The sequence below is a fragment of the Leptodactylus fuscus genome, chromosome 7 (assembly GCF_031893055.1).
Source record: "Leptodactylus fuscus isolate aLepFus1 chromosome 7, aLepFus1.hap2, whole genome shotgun sequence".
Classification (NCBI taxonomy): domain Eukaryota; kingdom Metazoa; phylum Chordata; class Amphibia; order Anura; family Leptodactylidae; genus Leptodactylus; species Leptodactylus fuscus.
This window is the reverse complement of record NC_134271.1, coordinates 152,491,721-152,513,807: the sequence shown is the minus strand read 5'-3', so window position 1 is coordinate 152,513,807 and position 22,087 is coordinate 152,491,721. Positions and strand designations below refer to the sequence as shown.

General features: G+C 46.7%; 1 protein-coding gene across 1 annotated transcript; it reads right to left on the bottom strand.

Annotated features, from left to right (window-relative positions):
- Nucleotides 1–13,810: 13,810 nt before the first annotated feature.
- Nucleotides 13,811–21,303, bottom strand: LOC142214650 (low affinity immunoglobulin gamma Fc region receptor III-B-like). Its single transcript, XM_075283590.1, has 4 exons — nt 21,276–21,303; nt 15,880–16,140; nt 15,531–15,794; nt 13,811–13,938 (listed from the first exon to the last, which is right to left on the bottom strand). The coding sequence occupies exons 1-4, from the start codon at nt 21,301–21,303 to the stop codon at nt 13,811–13,813; spliced, it is 681 nt and encodes a 226-aa protein (XP_075139691.1).
- Between the last annotated feature and the right edge of the window lie 784 nt (nt 21,304–22,087).

Here is a 22,087-nt window from a genome sequence, read left to right as displayed (position 1 = left end):
ACCTACAAGAGCGACCACACCGGCTCTACGAGTGAGTGACAGAGCCAAGACTCAGGTGAGGGACAACACCAGACCTACCAGCATGACCACACCGGCTCTACAAGAGACAGAGCCAGGACACAGGTGAGGGACAACACCAGACCTACAAGAGCGACCACACCGGCTCTACAAGAGACAGAGCCAGGACACAGGTGAGTGACAACACCAAACCTACAAAGGCGACCACACCGGCTCTACAAAAGACAGAGCCAGAACACAGGTGAGTGACAACACCAGACCTACAAGAGCGACCACACCGGCTCTACAAGAGACAGAGCCAGAACACAGGTGAGTGACAACACCAGACCTACAAGAGCGACCACACCGGCTCTACGAATGAGTGACAGAGCCAAGACTCAGGTGAGGGACAACACCAGACCTACCAGCATGACCACACTGGCTCTACAAGAGACAGAGCCAAGATCCAGGTGAGGGACAACATCAAACCTACAAGAGCGACCACACTGGCTCTACGAGAGACAGAGCCAAGACCCAGGGGATTGACAACACCAGACCTACAAGAGCGACCACACCGGCTCTACGAGAGAGTGACAGAGCCAAGACTCAGGTGAGGGACAACACCAGACCGACCAAAGCGACCACATCGGCTCTACGAGAGATAGAGCAAGGACACAGGCGAGGAACAACACCAGACCTACAAGAGATACCACATCGGCTCCACGAGAGAGTGACAGAGCCAAGACTCAGGTGACTGACAACACCAGACCTACAAGAGCGACCACATCGGCTCTACGAATGAGTGACAGAGCCAAGACCCAGGTGAGGGACAACACCAGACCTACAAGAGCGACCACACTGGCTCTACAAGAGACAGAGCCAAGATAAAGGTGAGGGACAACATCAAACCTACAAGAGCGACCACACCGGCTCTACAAGAGACAGAGCCAGGACACAGGTGAGGGACAACATCAAACCTACAAGAGCGACCACACCGGCTCTACAAGAGACAGAGCCAAGATCCAGGTGAGGGACAACATCAAACCTACAAGAGCGACCACACCGGCTCTACAAGAGACAGAGCCAGGACACAGGTGAGTGACAACACCAAACCTACAAGGGCGACCACACCGGCCCTACAAGAGACAGAGCCAAGACCCAGGTGAGGGACAACACCAGACCTACAAGAGCGACCACACCGGCTCTACGAATGAGTGACAGAGCCAAGGCTCAGGTGAGGGACGACACCAGACCGACCAAAGCGACCACACCGGCGCTACGAGAGACAGAGCCAAGACCCAGGGGAGTGACAACACCAGACCTACAAGAGCGACCACACCGGCTCTACGAATGAGTGACAGAGCCAAGACTCAGGTGAGGGACAACACCAGACCGACCAAAGCGACCACACCGGCTCTACGAGAGAGTGACAGAGCCAAGACTCAGGTGAGGGACAACACCAGACCGACCAAAGCGACCACATCGGCTCTACGAGAGATAGAGCAAGGACACAGGCGAGGAACAACACCAGACCTACAAGAGATACCACATCGGCTCCACGAGAGAGTGACAGAGCCAAGACTCAGGTGACTGACAACACCAGACCTACAAGAGCGACCACATCGGCTCTACGAATGAGTGACAGAGCCAAGACCCAGGTGAGGGACAACACCAGACCTACAAGAGCGACCACACCGGCTCTACAAGAGACAGAGCCAAGATAAAGGTGAGGGACAACATCAAACCTACAAGAGCGACCACACCGGCTCTACAAGAGACAGAGCCAGGACACAGGTGAGGGACAACATCAAACCTACAAGAGCGACCACACCGGCTCTACAAGAGACAGAGCCAAGACCCAGGTGAGGGACAACACCAGACCTACAAGAGCGACCACACCGGCTCTACGAATGAGTGACAGAGCCAAGGCTCAGGTGAGGGACGACACCAGACCGACCAAAGCGACCACACCGGCGCTACGAGAGACAGAGCCAAGACCCAGGGGAGTGACAACACCAGACCTACAAGAGCGACCACACCGGCTCTACGAATGAGTGACAGAGCCAAGACTCAGGTGAGGGATGACACCAGACCTACCAGCATGACCACACCGGCGCTACGAGAGACAGAGCCAAGACCCAGGGGAGTGACAACACCAGACCTATAAGAGCGACCACACCGGCTCTACGAGAGAGTGACAGAGCCAAGACTCAGGTGAGGGACAACACCAGACCGACCAAAGCGACCACACCGGCTCTACGAGAGATAGAGCAAGGACACAGGCGAGGAACAACACCAGACCTACAAGAGATACCACATCGGCTCCACAAGAGAGTGACAGAGCCAAGATCCAGGTGAGAGACAACACCAGACCTACAAGAGCAACTATATGGGCTCAGGTGAGGGCAATAATGGGTCCAGGTGAGGGACAATAATGGGCTCAGGTGAGGGACAATAATGGGTCCAGGTGAGGCACAATGATGGGTCCAGGTGAGGGACAATCATGGTTCCAGGTGAGGCACAATGATGGGTCCAGGTGAGGGACAATCATGGGTCCAGGTGAAGGACAATAATGGGCTCAGGTGAGGGACAATAATTGGTTCAGGTGAGGGACAATCATGGGTCCAGGAGAGGGACAATGATGGGTCCAGGAGAGGGACAATAATGGGTCCAGGTGAGGGACAATAATAGGTCCAGGTTAGGGACAATAATGGGCCCAGGTGAGGGACAATCATGGGTCCAGGTGAGGGGCAATAATGGGCCCAGGTGAGGGACAATAATGGGTCCAGGTGAGGGACAATAATGGGTCCAGGTGAGGGACAATAATGGGCCCAGGTGAGGGACAATAATGGGCCCAGGTGAGGGACAATAATGGGTCCAGGTGAGGGGCAATAATGGGCCCAGGTGAGGGACAATAATGGGTCCAGGTGAGGGGCAATAATGGGCCCAGGTGAGGGACAATAATGGGTCCAGGTGAGGGACAATAATGGGCCCAGGTGAGGGACAATAATGGGTCCAGGTGAGGGACAATAATGGGTCCAGGTGAGGGACAATAATGGGTCCAGATGAGGGACAATAATGGGCCCAGGTGAGGGACAATAATGGGCACCTCTGGATCCCCAGGTGGGGGCGCGCCGGGTCCAGCACTCACCTTGTCTCAGCAGGAGAGGCAGCAGGAGGATGAGGGATCTGTGCGGCTCCATGATCACAGCTCAGGCGATGGGGAGGAAGAAAGTGCCCGGAATTTGGGATGGAGATGGGAGTTCCCCGGCCACAGGCTGAAAGCTCGCTCTGTCCTCAGTCCTGCAGCTCCTGCCGCTTTCATTGGCAGCTATAAATAATCCTGGCTGTTCTTGGACCCGGCTGCTGTAACTTCAGGGGCAGCTGCCCAGGGGCGTGGATCCATGGAGCGGCCACCCAGCAGAGGTGGAAACTGCCCCAAGCCACAGAGACGTGGACGAGGAGAGGAGGGGGCAGAACTAGCTTACAAGAAGCCCCTCTATGGGGGTATCATCACCTTACTGAGAGCTCTTCAGCCCAGGGCTATGACTGTCACCCAACTTTCCCAGACTTCTGAAAGGAACGTATAGAGTTATACAGAACAAAGGGAAAGATGTATCACATTCTATCAGACATATAGCTTGGGAAAGCTGTGTGATAGCTCCTGCAGCAACAATATCAATTACCACCCAGCTTTCCTAGAGTCCTGAATGGAAGCAGTGCTGATTGGAGGGGTGTGTCAGTCCAAAACTAGGTAGAATTACATTAATTTGTATGGAAAAGCTGTATTAATAATCATTGCAGCAGTTGGTTGTCACCCAGCTTTCCAAGACTCCTGAAAGAATTGTTTATGGAGAAAGAGCAACACATCGGTGCAAGACTTCTAATAGTTGTAATTTCAGAGTCTGGGAAAGCTGGGTGATAGCCAGTGTAGTAACTATATCCATCATCACCCAGCTTTCCCAGACTCCTGAACAGAAGGCGTACATATTTATGGCAGAGAGAGTAACACATTGTGTCATGACTTTTCAATTCAGGAGTCTGTAAAGCTGGGTTATAGTCACCCAGCTTTCCCAGACTCCTGAATGGAAGTCTCTAATCCTTATGCAGCAATAGATACAGCCTGGGGAGGCGTATCACCTCTGGATTAGTAACCCCTGCAGCAGTTATATTGTTTGTCACCCAGCTTTCCCAGACTTCTGAATGGGAGATGGAAAGAGAGTGTCACACTGCCTCATGTGATGATTTCTAAGAACCTGGGAAAACTGGGTGAAATATTGGTGGTCACCCAGCTTTCCCAGAATCCTGAACGGAATTCTCAAATCCTTGCAATACAGCCTGGAGAGGAGTATCACCCTGTAACTAAGCAGATTTACCATTCAGGGTTCTGGAACAGCTGGATTACTAACCCCAGCAGCAGTTATATCAGTTGTCACCCAGCTTTCCAAGTCTCCTGAGTGGAAGATGTTTATGGGTCTTAAGGATGAGAATGACACATCATTTCACATCATTATAATAGTTGTCATATCAGAGTCTAGGAAAGCTGGGTGATAGCTCCCCGATAGCACGTATCACCCAGCTTTCCCAGCCTCCTGAATGTCATGTGGCGGGTAGTATAACGATGTGACTAGGGTGATGGTAACTCCAGGAATTCGGGGTCAGACGCTTGCGCTGAGCTGGGCCTTCTGTGGTCTAGTAATGAGATGTTGGGTCTGTGTGCCGCCCCCATGACGTCTCCATCTACATATATTAACCCCGTATCCCCAGAGAGATGGCAGGGCATGCTGAGGGTTGTAGTTCCACAGCCGCTGCCAGAACTTCCCTAATAATGGAGGAAATTGCTCAATGGCAACGCCATAAAGTATCCAATCTATAGAGCGGGGGGTCCTGCGATGTGCTGCAGCTCTGCCCCCGCAGATTATACCCCCAGCACCCCGGCACCGCTCCGTCAGGTCACTACATGGGACTCACTATATAAACCTACAAGAAATCTCATTATTAGTTATTACAAAACTGCAATCTGTGTAATTGCCAATGGAAAGACGCAGAGCAAGAGCGCCACCCGCTGGTCACTGAGAGGAACTACTGGCATCATGGGGCAAGATGGATGGAGCGATTCATAGAGCCCTCTGGTGGGGACTGTAGGCATTGCAGTTACTCATGGAAGATGCCATCCACATGGATATCTGGTAGTACAAGGATATATATATATATCCCAACACTAAATCACAGTCTTGTATTTGGCCGCCACACAGTATATAGCCCGCTGCACAGTATATAGCCCCCACACAGTATATAGCCCGCTATATATGAAGCAGAGTCCTTAAGGATCACTATAATCCTACTTACCACCAGAGGGTTGGCTATAGATACCTGAAAGGATTACCACACCATATGACCATCAGCCTCCTTGGCTCAGCAGGGTTTCGGCCATGTGTACCCGCTGGACAATGCTTTTACCCTCAACTCTTACCTACAACCACTGGTGTAACTCTAGCAGCTGCAGTGGTCACAGGTGAGACTGGGCCCCGAAGCCAATGGGGGGCCCACAGGTGCCATCACCTCACTAAGGCTGGAGAAACATCTTCGCTCTCCTTCTGGTTTCCTTTGCTGGCCGTCAGTCTGTATATAGTATATATGTATTACTCCTGCCCTCTGGTACACTGGAGAGAGGGAGAAGATGATACACAGCTGTCCACTGTCAGAAAGGAGGGAATGAACCCTAATAGCAAAATAGCAGTTGGCCAGCAGAAGAGACTGAAGGAGGGGTTCTGTGCGGAGATTGGGGTACAAAACGGGGCACGATTATTATGTGGGGTCACCAAGAGGGGATGGGAATGATAGTAAGCACACAATATTTCAATAATGCAGCCAAGTGCCCCTTTAACAGTGCAGTCACATGCCCCTTTAAGAGCACAGTCATGTGCCCCATGAACAATGCAGTCACACACCCCTTTAATACTGCCATCTATATGCTCCCCCCTATTTCTGCCATGACTTGGGGCCTCACATTGGATGACGCGCGCCTGTACGCCTCTTCTAGAAGATTTGCATTTTGGGTTTTTCCCCTTTGTGTTTTTTTGGGTCAGGCTCTCCGGGCCCAGCAGACATGTCTGACCACAGGATGTGAGAGCAGAGGTTATATTATATTATACAATCGCTGTCTGTTGCAGTCACCATGTCCGCTCTCCTCCTCGTGACACTGACATGTAAGTAGCGACACCTTCATATAGATATATATATGTACGTAACTATATAAGAGGCCCCAAAACTGGTCCATCACTGCTGAGACCTCGGTCTTACTTATAGTTACCATGGAAGTTCCATCAATGTGTGCTGTAGATAGGACCTTATAGACCTGCCATGTGTATGTGCATACATCTATATAGGCTCAGTGACCAGGTGACCAAAGCCAGATCTCCATGACCTCCAACATGGCCGACTATGGTTCCAAATACCTCCTGCAGGAAAACTGAGATCATAGAGGGCTCCTATAATGGAAACCTCTCTATGTCCTGTCCATATGTCCTCATGGTCCTTGTTATCTTCTCACTCATGGTGGGTTCTCTTACTTTTTCAGCTCTGATCATTGATCGTCCTGGTGAGTTTCCTCAGTTCCTTATTATTACATGTGACTTTTTACCTGGACTGTCGCTCATTGGTGGTATTCTATAGGAGCCGCAGTCCGACCTGTCGTGGTCCTCACACCCAATTGGGAGAATATATTACCCGGAGACACGGTGACTCTAACATGTGACGTGGGACCTTCTACTTCCGAGGACCAGACCTACTACTGGTATAAAGAACAAGAACCAATGGGAATCCACCAGAAGAACGTTACCATCCGGTCGGCCTCATGGATGGATATAGGAGACTACCAGTGCCATAGTGGTAGTAGTCACATCAGCCGGCCCGTCAGGCTCCATATCAGCCAAGGTGACCTCCTTGACCTTTGGTTTTTACCTTATGATATTATATCATGGGCCTATCAGTCATGTTGTTCTCTTATTATTAGATACTCTCATCCTGCAGAGACCCCCATCCATTTACGTAGGAGGCCCCCTGACTCTCAGATGTCACATACGCTCTGGGTATAACGTCATACAAACAAGGTTCTATAAGGAAGATGAAGAGATACAGTCGTCAGCCCGGGACTCGGAGGTACATATCTATAAAGTAGATGTAGATGTCGCCGGGTGGTACCGATGTAGGAAAGTGATACAAGACGAAGACGGATCTTTACGTACGTTGTCATGTGGATCCTACATCCCAGTGACAAGTGAGTAGCGGTCACATATTCTTCCATACTTATCAGGGTTTACATACAAGATGGGGTTATAGAAAGCACTAACATCTGGTGCACGCTCATGACATTGCAGCATTACTCCCATCTGGAGCACTAAAGCTTGAGGCCATTTTTTCCAGCTCCCCATAGTCCATAACCCTTAAAGGGAGTCTGACACCAGAATACAGCATATGAACCCATCCCTACAGATAGATATGCTGGTTCTGGTGACAGTAACCTATCTATCTGCAGGGCTGGGATGATATGCTGGTTCTGGTGACTGTAACCTATCTATCTGCAGGACTGGGGTGATATGCTGGTTCTGGTGACAGTAACCTATCTATCTGCAGGGCTGGGGTGATATACTGGTTCTGGTGACAGTAACCTATCTATCTGCAGGGCTGGGATGATATGCTGGTTCTGGTGACTGTAACCTATCTATCTGCAGGACTGGGGTGATATGCTGGTTCTGGTGACTGTAACCTATCTATCTACAGGACTGGGATGATATGCTGGTTCTGGTGACAGTAACCTATCTATCTGCAGGGCTGGGGTGATATGCTGGTTCTGGTGACTGTAACCTATCTATCTGCAGGACTGGGATGATATGCTGGTTCTGGTGACTGTAACCTATCTATCTGCAGGACTGGGATGATATGCTGGTTCTGGTGACACTAACCTATCTATCTGCAGGACTGGGATGATATGCTGGTTCTGGTGACAGTAACCTATCTATCTGCAGGGCTGGGGTGATATGCTGGTTCTGGTGACAGTAACCTATCTATCTGCAGTGCTAGGGTGATATGCTGGGTCTGGTGACAGTAACCTATCTGCAGGGCTGGGGTGATATGCTGGTTCTGGTGACACTAACCTATCTATCTGCAGGGCTGGGGTGATATGCTGGGTCTGGTGATACTAAACCTATCTATCTGCAGGGCTGGATTAACATGCTGGGTTCTGGTGACACACTCCCTTTAAGATAATTCTTCACACTTTTTTTGCTATTTGGAACATTGTAATCCTAATTTGGCTCCTTCTATCTCTACTAATAATCTCAGTATCTAATTACTTATAATGAGTTATAATTTTACAAGTAATAATGATGGCAGTTTTTCGCCTTGGCCTGGTAGAACTTATTGGCTGCCCAGCATTGACAACATTATCCATGAATAGACTGCCCTTACTTTCGGCAGCTAGTCAGACCTGTGATCGCCTTTCAATAAAAAAATAATAATATTAAATATATAAATTTCTAATGAATAATATTGTAGAATTATAATGTGACAAGTACTAATGACAGCAGCATTAGACTTAGCCTGGTAACACTGATTGGCTGCCCAGCATTGATGACGTATTCCAATAATTTGCAGGAGCTGCAGTCAGACCTGTGGTGACCTTTAAACCCAACTGGATGAATGTATTATCTGGTGACTCTGTTACTATAACCTGTGATGGAGTCTCAGATGACCAAGGAGGACACACGTATTACTGGTATAGAGACGACAAACCTATAGACACACGGGAGCACAGCATCATAATCCAGTCAGCCTCATGGAGACACGTCGGGGGTTACAAGTGTTACACTAATACTACTGATATCAGTCATCCTGGTCAACTGAATGTCATCAATGGTGAGTTGCGATGTACACCAGCTAGTCGCCATAGAGAACTGTATGGCGGAATATACCTCTAACTCATTGCTTCTATATCAGCCATCCTTACCCTCCAGAGACCCCCGGATATTGTTGAAGGGGACTCCTTTACTCTGAGATGTCACAGTCGCTCTGAGTATCGCGTCGTCGGCACAGTCTTCTATAAGGATGACATCGAGATCAAGTCCTCGGTCAACGACTCTCTGTTACGTATCGATACGGTGGATGGAGCTGTGAGCGGCAAATACAAATGTGAGAAAAAGCTGCGAGATCATGATGGGACGTTCCATAGGCTGTCAGACGAAACATATATCTCAGTAAGGGGTGAGTAAGCGTAGTCATGGAGGGGGGGGGTATGGATGTGGATCCCATGGCGGTGGGTTAGGAGAATTGAGTCAAACACCCCGATGAATCTTAAGGGGCTTCCGAGTCAAAATGGAAACCCTTGGGAGGGCTGGGGGTGAGATACAATAAAAATGGAAGGAACACTCACCGACCCCCAGTCCTCCATCGGGTCCCCCATTCCATCCGGTTCCTCAGGCTTATACATGGCTGGTACACAAGTGACCGGATCAGGTGACGGCACCAATGGCAGCCAATAGACATGGCTTCTGGAGGATATATATATATATATATATATATATATATATATATATATATCTCAGTCATTCATTCCTCTTCCAGATCTGTTCTTGCATCCAAAAATAAAAGCGCCCCCCTACCAGATAGTAGAAGACGATGAGCTGACCCTGACCTGTGTCAGGAGACTGAACCCGCTCCGAGACGGAGCACAACTCAAATTTGCGTTCTTCAGAAATGGGAGGAAAGTACAAGAGTTCGGTTCATCTGATACATACAAAGTGAAATCTACCCAACTGGAGGATTCTGGGAATTACACCTGCGAGGGGCGCACTCTTGGGATACGAAGAATGAGCGACGTATCACCTATCCAAGTACAAGGTGAGGCAGAGACTTGGACCCATCCCGTCTTCGGTTCATTACTGTCTACTGATGTCTCACTAGTAAATGTCATCTCTTCTAGGGTTATTCTCCCATGTGGAAGTAACAGCGCCCCCATATGGGATATTAGGACATGACGTGACTCTGACCTGTGTCACCAGGGTTAACCCTCTCAGGGCCAGGACACCGCTGCAGTTCTCCTTCTACTGGAACGGGAGCAATTTGCAGGATTTCTCCTCGTCGGACACTTATATAATCCGGTCCGCTCAGCTGGAGGATTCTGGGAATTATACGTGTGAGGTGCGGACGGTGTCAGGAGCCACGAGGAAGATGAGTGACAGCTCACAAGTCTATATACAGGGTAAGTATCTATAGGAGTATATACTGTATATTGTATAGTATCTGTAACCTCTGGTGGGAAATAACCAGTTACATAAACTACCAATGGTTAGGACAGGGGTAGGGAACCTTTGGCTCTCCAGCTGCTGTGAAACTACAACTCCCAGCATGCTCCATTCACTTCCATGGGAATTCCAAGATCAGCAGAGCAAGTATGCATGCTGGGAATTGTAGTTTTGCAACAGCTGGAGAGCCATACGTTCCCTACCCCTGGGTTAGGAGCAGGTGGCTAAAGGGGTGATCTCTGTGCCCCCTCTCATAGACTGCTCCTCATGTCCCCTCTCATAGACTGCTCTCCATGTCCCCCATTTTCCATACAATTTCGGGTCCTTACAAGGTGTCTCACAATGGTTACTAACCACAAGTATTTATTGCCTGCAGCGCCACCACAGGACAAAGAAAGAATGACATGGTATCAGCTGTAATCAGTGGGCAGGCCATATAATACATGGACATGCGGGGTTCTCCAATCAGAGGGCTACTTTATACCCATTACATAATTCGTAGAGATCCTAATTGGGTCACCTCCATAATTCTGTAATAGGATATTTGATACCAGACATCCCCTTTAAGACATATGGGTGCCTCAGTGGCCCAGGACTGCTGGGTCGGGCCATTCACTACTCTACACAGTGGTCAGTGTCCCATCCCATATAAATCACAGCAGAATATTGTCATCGCTCTTCATCCTTCTCTTCTTCTCTTCCATCAGATTTCACCTACTGGAATATCATGAGACTGGTGCTGTCCTTGTTGCCACTATTGGCGGCCGCCGGCCTCGTCCTCTACCACAAGAAGACACAACGTGAAACGTCAGGACGACATGTATGAAACTGATGGCTACTTCATGAACAGCTGAGGCAGGAACACTGCAGTTCTACATGTAACCACCAGAGGTGCCAATGAGCTATCCTCCAATATAATCCTATATCAGGTAGTAATGGGGGCAGAGGACGTCAGATCAGGGGGCGCCTGACGTTTACGTGTTGCCATTCCATTTCCCCATTTGCCGATCTATCCTAAATAAGATGCACGTTCTTCCCTATCTCCATGAGGTCGGGGGAGAAATGCTGGAATTGTTGTACTTAAAGGAGATGTATGAGAAAATAAAAACCTGCAAAATCACTCGTGTCTATGGGCTGTGTGTGGTGGTGGAGCGCAACTCAATGGGCAGCAATCGGTCACTATGGGCGCACAACAAATCTTCATAATGGAGCCCAGGGCGGCCATATTGGAGGGGGTACATATGTATACTGTACAGCATTGACCATGGAAGTAAGGAGCTGATATCAGGAAGCCGGAGCAGTGTGACGTGAGGACTATGGAAGTCTGTCCAACTTCACCCTTAGGTTGTAGGCCCTGGTGAGTGACTGAAGTGTTACCAGGTCCATCCTGCTGGAATTGTTTAGGTGCCAATAGGAGAGGGGTATAGTCACTGGTCTCCATCGGGTGCCTATAGGACCTGCTATTGATCGCTCTTCATGTCCCCTCTCATAGACTTCTCATGTATGGTCACTGGGCTCCATCGGGTGCCTATAGGACCTGCTATTGATCGCTCTTCATGTCCCCTCTCATAGACTTCTCATGTATGGTCACTGGGCTCCATCGGGTGCCTATACGACCTGCTATTAATCGCTCTTCATGTCCCTGCTCATAGACTTCCCATGTATGGTCACTGGGCTCCATCGGGTGCTTATAGGACCTGCTATTGATCGCTCTTCATGTCCCTGCTCATAGACTTCTCATGTATGGTCACTGGTCTCCATCGGGTGCCTATAGGAACTGTGTGATAATTGGGCCTAGTAAATGGTTTACTTAGACCCTGGATAGGCTTTACCGTATGCAGGTGTAGATTGTTCGCTTTCATAGGCCTATAGTTGCGGTTATGGCCGGAGCCTCTGCAGCGCTACGCGGAGGTTGCCGGCCCTATCCTTACCCCGCTCCTGAGTCCCTACTGCTGGGTCTTGTGCTGTGTGGGGGTTGCTGGTCTCCTCCTGAGCTGGGCAGGACACTTCCGGTTTCAGCCTAGCGGCGGGCCGGGGCCTATTACGGTGGGCTCTGGCTCCGTACTCCCGCCAGCTATTCAATTGTACCTCGTTTCCTAATAGTAAGCGTTTTCCTGTGTTCCGATTACCTCGTGTTTCTGACCTTCTTGCCTTAACCGCTGACCCCACCTCTGCCTCCTGATTCCTGTACTGCTCTAGACCACAGCTTTCTGAACACCGTTTTCTACACCTGTTACCGATGTAGCCTGCCTGATGTTCCATTTGGATTACCCACTATGACTATGACTACACTTTACTCTCTGATGCCACCTGCTGACCACCACCCGCCTCAGTTTTCTGGATCCTTGGACCTGCACCGCCACCCGAAACATCTGCTGGTAAGAGATCTCAGTGTCTGGTTTATTGTGACCCAGCAGTGCAGCCAAGTCCATCCCGACCATCTGGAGCTCTGGTGAAAACCATTGTGGGGTTGGAGTTGGTGAGACCTGTGGGGTGTTGGACACGCAGCGTCTTGTTGACCATTAATTCGATGTATCTAGTGCTGGTTTTGAGCTGCATCTGTTATCCTACCAACTATCCATGGCCTAAGTAAACCATGCTAGATGGAGGCCAAAGATGTAACTGGGCTCGGTGAGAAGCCTACCTGGCACACTGAGGTGGATCACTAAGGCGTGTGGAGCACTTGATGATATAACTAGGTGATCTCTTGTCTTAGTTGGAGTATATAGGCTCACTATGGAGGAAGAAGGTTTGCAAGAGTTTGGTGAACATCACAGGCCTGGGCGGGTGAGTTCTGGTGGAGTCTTCTGTAGCGGTGGGGGGTTTGTTATACTGAAGGAGTGACTGCGGTGCTGATCTCTACCCCAGGGAAGACCATTGTTGGTCCCACCAGGTCTTTGACATTTACCAGTTTGACCAGGACATGGAACAGTTACATCCAGGGCTGTGGAGGGGAGAAGCCAAACCACTGACCCCAACTCACGCTGTTTCCCACATCCTGACCCCCTGTTTCCCAACTCTGTCTCTTGGTAAATGGCTGACAACCATGGTCAGATAGAAGAAGTCAAGATTGTCTAATTCATTAAGAAGCCCATGATTGATTCCTAAGAAAGTAGAGAGATGGAGGAGGAGATGGAGGAAGCGGAGCCCTTAAGATCAGGATCTAGAACAAGAACCAGTCAGTGGAAGTTGAGGAGATCAGTGTGTCTGTGAGGTGACATGGTCTTAGTATTGGACTCTTGAGAAGAGCGCAGGAGTCAGAGGTAGAAGGTTATCTCTCTTTAGATAGAATAACCAGAACTTCTCTATACACAGATACACGTATATATATTGATAGTTGACAATCACTTTCAGTACTTAAAGGGAGTCTCCGCACTGTAACGTCATCTCCTATTAAATCCACAATCCTGCGCTGATATTTAATAATAAATCTGTATATCAGTCAGAGGTCATATCACAGAGCTCCATATACCCTGCAGAGATATATGTGGAGGCCACCAATCCTACAGAGGTCAGCCTGCTCCTCGCTGCCCCCGGAGGTGGTAGAAGATCATCCCCGCAGCAGCCATGACTACACACCCAGACAGCACCAGTCGTACCATATTCTGGTGAGTATAATCTGAACCAGGCTCTTGGGCATCTTTAAAACAAAACAAAAAAAAAAATCCGACAATTAATAAATATTTTTTTTCTACAGCTGCAGGAAGAAGTCTGAGTTTTATATTTTGGGGAGAAATAATTAAAAAAATGTAAGTTGGTTATAAATTTTGCAGCATAAATAACATGATGGAGGGGTTTTTTGTACTGGTTTTATCATGTTTGCCAAGTTTTTATTCAAGTTTTATTTGTATGTATTATTAAAAACATAAATGTATTTTTTATTTATTATAACAATTTTTTTTATTTATTTTCCATTTTTAGATTTTATTTATGAATTTTGTTCAGTTTTTTGTGAGGAGAGATCAACAAAAACAAATTTAATCAACAACAACATTAACAATTTGGGTTGTGACGGATGTGTCGATACCAGTTTGTGTGAGTTGTTTTTAAAAAAACTTTTTCTTAAGAAAGTGTTGTTAATGGAAAAAATTATTTTCTTTTCCTTTTTTTTTTTTAAATCATACAACCCCTTTGTATTCTGAGTAACGTGTCGGAATAGCCTTAAGAAAGGCTATTCTTCTCCTACCTTTCGTTGTCTTCTCCACACCGCCGTTCCGTAGGAATCCTGGTTCTTGTCGGTATGCAAATGAGTTCTCACACAGCACTGGGGGCAGGTCCCAGTGCTCAAACAGCACTGGGCGTGTCGCCAATGCTGTGAGAGAACTTTCTCCAGCCCCGCCTCTATCTTTGTCAGCAGCGTCCTCTTCATCCTCTTCTTCTAGCGGTGGCTTGTAACTTCTAGGCCTCGGGCATGCCCACAGGCCATGAGAAAATGGCTGTTTGCACAGTATTGTAAGCGGCCCTTTTTTTGTGGTCTGTAGGCATGCACAGTCTGCTCTGCCCAAGGCCCAAGGCCTAGAAGTTACTAGCCACCGCTTGGATGAAGATGACTCTGCTGACGAAGATGAAGGCGGCGCTGAAGAGAGTTCTCTCGCAGCATTGGGGACGCCCTCAGTGCTGTTTGAGCGCTGGAGCCCGCCCCCAGTGCTGCAAGAGAACTAATTTACATACAGAAAAGAACTGGGATTCCTACGGAACGGCGGCGTGGAGAAGACAACGAAAGGTAGGAGAAGAATAGCCTTTCTTAAGGCTATTCTGACGTGTTACTCAGAAAAAAAAGGGGTTGTATGATAGGATCCCTTTAAAGTCCCAGAAGGTTTCCCACCACTATAGACTGAAGAGTATAATGCTTTTGAGGAAAACATTACTATCTAACCTATTAGGCCCTGTCCTTGGCAAAGCCTCGTGGGTTTATTAAAATGGCAGCTGTGGGGGTCATTCCCCAGACAGGGATTTCATGCACAGGGCTGTGCTAAACTCATTTGTGTGACTAATTGTGTGGTTGTGGATTTTCATCATAGATTTCACTCTTTGCAGTAGGATGAATTCATGGCAAATCCACAGTACAACATGCAGATTTGGACAAAATTTTACTGTGGATTTTCTTCTGCGTTGGAAAAATTTTGGAGCATGTTTACTGAACTTTAGTATAATACTGTGAATAACTGAACAGGGCAACACTATGCGGATATTTCTGACATCTGGATATGGAGGACAGTAATAGCCACTTACCTGACACTGACATGTAGGTTTCTGCAGAGTAAAAATAATATTTGTAATCATCATGATACTTAATCAGTGTAGTACATCTGTACGTCCCGGACGAGCCCCCATCTACTGAATCTATATGTAACTCCGAGTCATGGACTGAGAACTTTTTTTTACCATCCTTGTAAAATGTTGTGTTTTTTGTATTACATCCATATACACTGTGACATCTGAGAGTCAGGGGGTCTCCTTCATGGATAACTGGGGGTCTCTGCAAGATGAGATACTCTGCAATCATAACAAAGAATACATGACAATGAATCACCTCTAAATACAATGTTAGGAGATTACTAGGAGGAGGCTGACAGCTGACCTTGTATTGCTTTCAGTGTGACAGGAGGACTGATGTGACTAGTGTTGGTCCTGCAGTGGTAGTCACCGACATCTTCTTCTCCAACATGGTCAATCTTGAAGCTCTGCTGATCTTTATCTATTACCACCCCATCTTTATACCAGTAATATCTCTGGTTCTCCAGGGCAGCAGATCCCAAATTACATGTTATAGTCACTGGATCTTCGTATAATATTTCATTCCAGCTGGGTGTGAAGATCACCTCAGGTCTGACAGTGGTTCCTACAAAATAAAAGAAGGGATTAAATGGGTTTCTGGAATTACTTAAAGGGGTTTCCCATGAATATATAAATTTGCAGACAATTAATAAGTTAATAATTTTTGCACATATAAGCGAATAGAATATTTCCTCTAACCTTCTTAGTGGTGACAGTATTTTTCTTCATTTGTTGCCAATAGACACAGTCATGAATACAGAAACTTCCTATGGTCTGGAACTTGTCAGACATCAGTCATGATGTCCTTATTGTGGATAGGTTATCAGGAGGACACTACATGTATGAGAAGATAACCTGACCACAATAAGGACATCATGGCTGATTATCAGGAGGACACTACATGTATGAGAAGATAACCTGACCACAATAAGGACATCATGGCTGGTTATCAGGAGGACACTACATGTATGAGAAGATAACCTGACCACAATAAGGACATCATGGCTGGTTATCAGGAGGACACTACATGTATGAGGAGATAACCCGACATCATGGCTGGTTATCAGGAGGACACTACATGTATGAGAAGATAACCAGACCACAATAAGGACATCATGGTGGGTTATCAGGAGGACACTACATGTATGAGAAGATAACCAGACCACAATAAGGACATCATGGCGGGTTATCAGGAGGACACTACATGTATGAGAAGAAAACCCGACCACAATAAGGACATCATGGCTGGTTATCAGGAGGACACTACATGTATGAGAAGATAACCTGACCACAATAAGGACATCATGGCTGGTTATCAGGAGGACACTACATGTATGAGAAGATAACCTGACCACAATAAGGACATCATGGCTGGTTATCAGGAGGACACTACATGTATGAGAAGATAACCCGACATCATGGCTGGTTATCAGGAGGACACTACATGTATGAGAAGATAACCTGACCACAATAAGGACATCATGGCTGGTTATCAGGAGGACACTACATGTATGAGAAGATAACCTGACCACAATAAGGACATCATGGCTGGTTATCAGGAGGACACTACATGTATGAGAAGATAACCCGACATCATGGCTGGTTATCAGGAGGACACTACATGTATGAGAAGATAACCAGACCACAATAAGGACATCATAAGATAAGATAAGATAAGATATTCCTTTAATAGTCCCACAATGGGGAAATTTGGTGGACATCATGGAGGGTTATCAGGAGGACACTACATGTATGAGAAGAAAACCCGACCACAATAAGGACATCATGGCTGGTTATCAGGAGGACACTACATGTATGAGAAGATAACCTGACCACAATAAGGACATCATGGCTGGTTATCAGGAGGACACTACATGTATGAGAAGAAAACCCGACCACAATAAGGACATCATGGCTGGTTATCAGGAGGACACTACATGTATGAGAAGATAACCTGACCACAATAAGGACATCATGGCTGGTTATCAGGAGGACACTACATGTATGAGAAGATAACCTGACCACAATAAGGACATCATGGCTGGTTATCAGGAGGACACTACATGTATGAGAAGATAACCTGACCACAATAAGGACATCATGGCTGGTTATCAGGAGGACACTACATGTATGAGAAGATAACCTGACCACAATAAGGACATCATGGCTGGTTATCAGGAGGACACTACATGTATGAGAAGATAACCTGACCACAATAAGGACATCATGGCTGGTTATCAGGAGGACACTACATGTATGAGAAGATAACCCGACATCATGGCTGGTTATCAGGAGGACACTACATGTATGAGAAGATAACCAGACCACAATAAGGACATCATGGTGGGTTATCAGGAGGACACTACATGTATGAGAAGATAACCAGACCACAATAAGGACATCATGGTGGGTTATCAGGAGGACACTACATGTATGAGAAGAAAACCCGACCACAATAAGGACATCATGGCTGGTTATCAGGAGGACACTACATGTATGAGAAGATAACCCGACCACAATAAGGACATCATGGCTGGTTATCAGGAGGACACTACATGTATGAGAAGATAACCAGACCACAATAAGGACATCATGGCGGGTTATCAGGAGGACACTACATGTATGAGAAGATAACCTGACCACAATAAGGACATCATGGCTGGTTATCAGGAGGACACTACATGTATGAGAAGATAACCTGACCACAATAAGGACATCATGGCTGGTTATCAGGAGGACACTACATGTATGAGAAGATAACCTGACCACAATAAGGACATCATGGCTGGTTATCAGGAGGACACTACATGTATGAGAAGATAACCCGACATCATGGCTGGTTATCAGGAGGACACTACATGTATGAGAAGATAACCAGACCACAATAAGGACATCATGGTGGGTTATCAGGAGGACACTACATGTATGAGAAGATAACCAGACCACAATAAGGACATCATGGTGGGTTATCAGGAGGACACTACATGTATGAGAAGAAAACCCGACCACAATAAGGACATCATGGCTGGTTATCAGGAGGACACTACATGTATGAGAAGATAACCCGACCACAATAAGGACATCATGGCTGGTTATCAGGAGGACACTACATGTATGAGAAGATAACCAGACCACAATAAGGACATCATGGCGGGTTATCAGGAGGACAATACATGTATGAGAAGATAACTAGACCACAATAAGGACATCATGGCTGGTTATCAGGAGGACACTACCTGTATGAGAGGATAACCTGACCACAATAAGGACATCATGGCTGGTTATCAGGAGGACACTACATGTATGAGAAGATAACCTGACCACAATAAGGACATCATGGCGGGTTATCAGGAGGACACTACATGTATGAGAAGAAAACCCGACCACAATAAAGACATCATGGCTGGTTATCAGGAGGACACTACCTGTATGAGAGGATAACCTGACCACAATAAGGACATCATGGCTGGTTATCAGGAGGACACTACATGTATGAGAAGATAACCTGACCACAATAAGGACATCATGGCGGGTTATCAGGAGGACACTACATGTATGAGAAGATAACCCGACCACAATAAGGACATCATGGCTGGTTATCAGGAGGACACTACATGTATGAGAAGATAACCTGACCACAATAAGGACATCATGGCTGGTTATCAGGAGGACACTACATGTATGAGAAGATAACCAGACCACAATAAGGACATCATGGCTGGTTATCAGGACACTACATGTATGAGAAGATAACCTGACCACAATAAGGACATCATGGCTGGTTATCAGGGGGACACTACATGCATGAGAAGATAACCCGACCACAATAAGGACATCATGGCTGGTTATCAGGAGGACAATACATGTATGAGAAGATAACTAGACCACAATAAGGACATCATGGCTGGTTATCAGGAGGACACTACATGTATGAGAAGATAACCCGACCACAATAAAGACATCATGGCTGGTTATCAGGAGGACACTACCTGTATGAGAGGATAACCTGACCACAATAAGGACATCATGGCTGGTTATCAGGAGGACACTACATGTATGAGAAGATAACCCGACCACAATAAGGACATCATGGCTGGTTATCAGGAGGACACTACATGTATGAGAAGATAACCTGACCAAAATAAGGACATCATGGCTGGTTATCAGGAGGACACTACATGTATGAGAAGATAACCTGACCACAATAAGGACATCATGGCTGGTTATCAGGAGGACACTACATGTATGAGAAGATAACCTGACCAAAATAAGGACATCATGGCTGGTTATCAGGAGGACACTACATGTATGAGAAGATACCCCGGCCACAATAAGGACATCATGGCTGGTTATCAGGAGGAACACTACATGTATGAGAAGATAACACGACATCATGGCTGGGTTTCTGACAATTCCCAGACCATATTCCTACATTCATGGTCATATCCATTGGCAATGATTAAGACAGAAGACTGTCGTCTCTAAGATTGTTAGAGGAAATTTTATTAAATCTGCAAAAAATGTATTATTCATATTTTCAAAGATGTTTAATTTTAACTATCCGCACTTTTAACTATATTCATAGTAAACCCCTTTAGTCTGGGGGCCCCAAGTGGTGCAGACAATCCCTGCCATGCGAATCCCATCCACACATAGTGGAAAAATACGCACAGCAAATACTCTGCGATATCCAAAACTGCGGTGGTTTTAAAGATTGCAGCATGTCAGTTATATCTCTGGAAATGCCAGCCTATACATGTAATAGAGGCAGGATGTCCACGGAGGAAAGCTCTGCGAACTGTGTTTGAAAGACGCTACGGAAAACAATGCGATGCCGTGCTGCTGTGGTTTTTCCTGCAGCGCACTACATGGGGCCTTAGCTCTAAAGGCAGTTTCCAGTTCTAGAAAAATACAGTCTGACTTGGTATGTGGTGCTCAGTATTACTATTAGTCCTCATTTCTCTAAATCATTTTTTTCTTTTTATTGCCCCCTTTTCTCTCTGTCTCATTAATATTTTCTCTCTCTTTTTCCATCTCTCTTCTCTTCTCTTCTCTTCTCTTCACTTCTCTCTCTTCTCTTCACTTCTCTCTCTTCTCTCTCTTCTCTTCTCTTCACTTCTCTCTCTTCTCTTTTCTCTTCTCTCTCTTCTCTCTCTTCTCTTCTCTTCACTTCTCTCTCTTCTCTTCTCTTGTCTCTCTTGTCTTCTCTTGTCTCTCTTCTCTTCTCTTGTCTCTCTTCTCTTCTCTTGTCTCTCTTCTCTTCTCTTGTCTCTCTTCTCTTCTCTTGTCTCTCTTCTCTTCTCTCTCTTCTCTCTTCTCTTCTGTCTTCTCTCTCTTGTCTCTCTTCTCTCTTCTCTTCTCTGTCTTCTCTATCTTCTCTTCTCTTCTCTTGTCTGTTTTCTCTTCTCTTGTCTGTTTTCTCGCCTCTTTCTTTTCTTCTCCTTCTCTCCCTCTCCCTCTCCCTACCTCCCAAACCCATTTGTCTATCCTCCCTCCTCTACCTTTGTCTCTCTTTTTCTCTATTACTCTTCCTTCCTTCCTTCCTTCCTTCCTTCCTTCCTTCCTTCCTTCCTTCCTTCCTTCCTTCCTTCCTTCCTTCCTTCCTTCCTTCCTTCTTCTCCTCTCCTCTCCTCTCCTCTCTCTTTCTCTCCTTCTCCCTCCATCACTTTCTCCCTCTGCCCTCCTCTCTGTTCTTCTTACGCTCTCTCCTTAGTCTTCGATATCCCATCTAGAACCTTCTTAGTTCCTTTTACAACCCCCTGTGCTATGGCAGACATTGTGTAACCCTATAAATACTCCCCAGTATGTTCTGTACTCACCCCGTCCTCTGATGGTTACTACGAGAAGACAAAGGACATAGTAACATCTGCAGGTACGCCCGGCCATTATCACACTCCCATACGTGTATTTTCTATGGGCTTTGCGTTTTGTTCAATGTTAAATATCCTCTGATCCTTCCTCCGGTCACTTGTAGATCTCAGTCACTCGTAGTCCGGGCGGACATGGCCATATCATTTGTGGTCACTGGATGTCTTGTAAACCAGACATTGACAGCTTACACGTCCTTCTCTTTGAAGATTCTCGCACCATTTCTATATTAGTCAGACCAGAAGAGATTTGGATGTGAAATCTTTTGTTAATATTTTACTTATGTGCCAACACCAAGCCAACAGGAAGAAGAAGGGGAGGTGATGTCATCAGAATCGGCCTCAGGCTTTAGTCCTGTCCCTTCACCCGATCTCATCTATTACCACAGACGAGGCCGGTTTGTAACTAATATCCTGTATATTCCATTGTCCCAATGTTTGCCCATGAATATCACCATATAGCGCTCATGTAATAATTCTGCACAGAGACCATATAATACTGCAACCCGCTGCTCAAAAATACTGCCCAATGTCCAACTAATGTTACCATAGTTTACCCAGATAATAGTATGATAGTGCCCAATAATATACCATATCCAAACACTCCCATGTTGGATTGCCATACCTACCATATAGTACAACCCG

Excerpts from the sequence above, each read along its gene's own strand:
- LOC142214650 (XM_075283590.1), bottom strand. The coding sequence starts at position 21,303 with ATGGGATATCGAAGACTAAGGAGAGAGC. Across the intron at positions 15,795-15,879 it reads CACACTGAAAGCAATACAAG|AGTATCTCATCTTGCAGAGA; the intron begins GTCAGCTGTCAG and ends TTATGATTGCAG. Across the intron at positions 13,939-15,530 it reads AACCTACATGTCAGTGTCAG|ATGCCCAAGAGCCTGGTTCA; the intron begins GTAAGTGGCTAT and ends TTTGTTTTAAAG.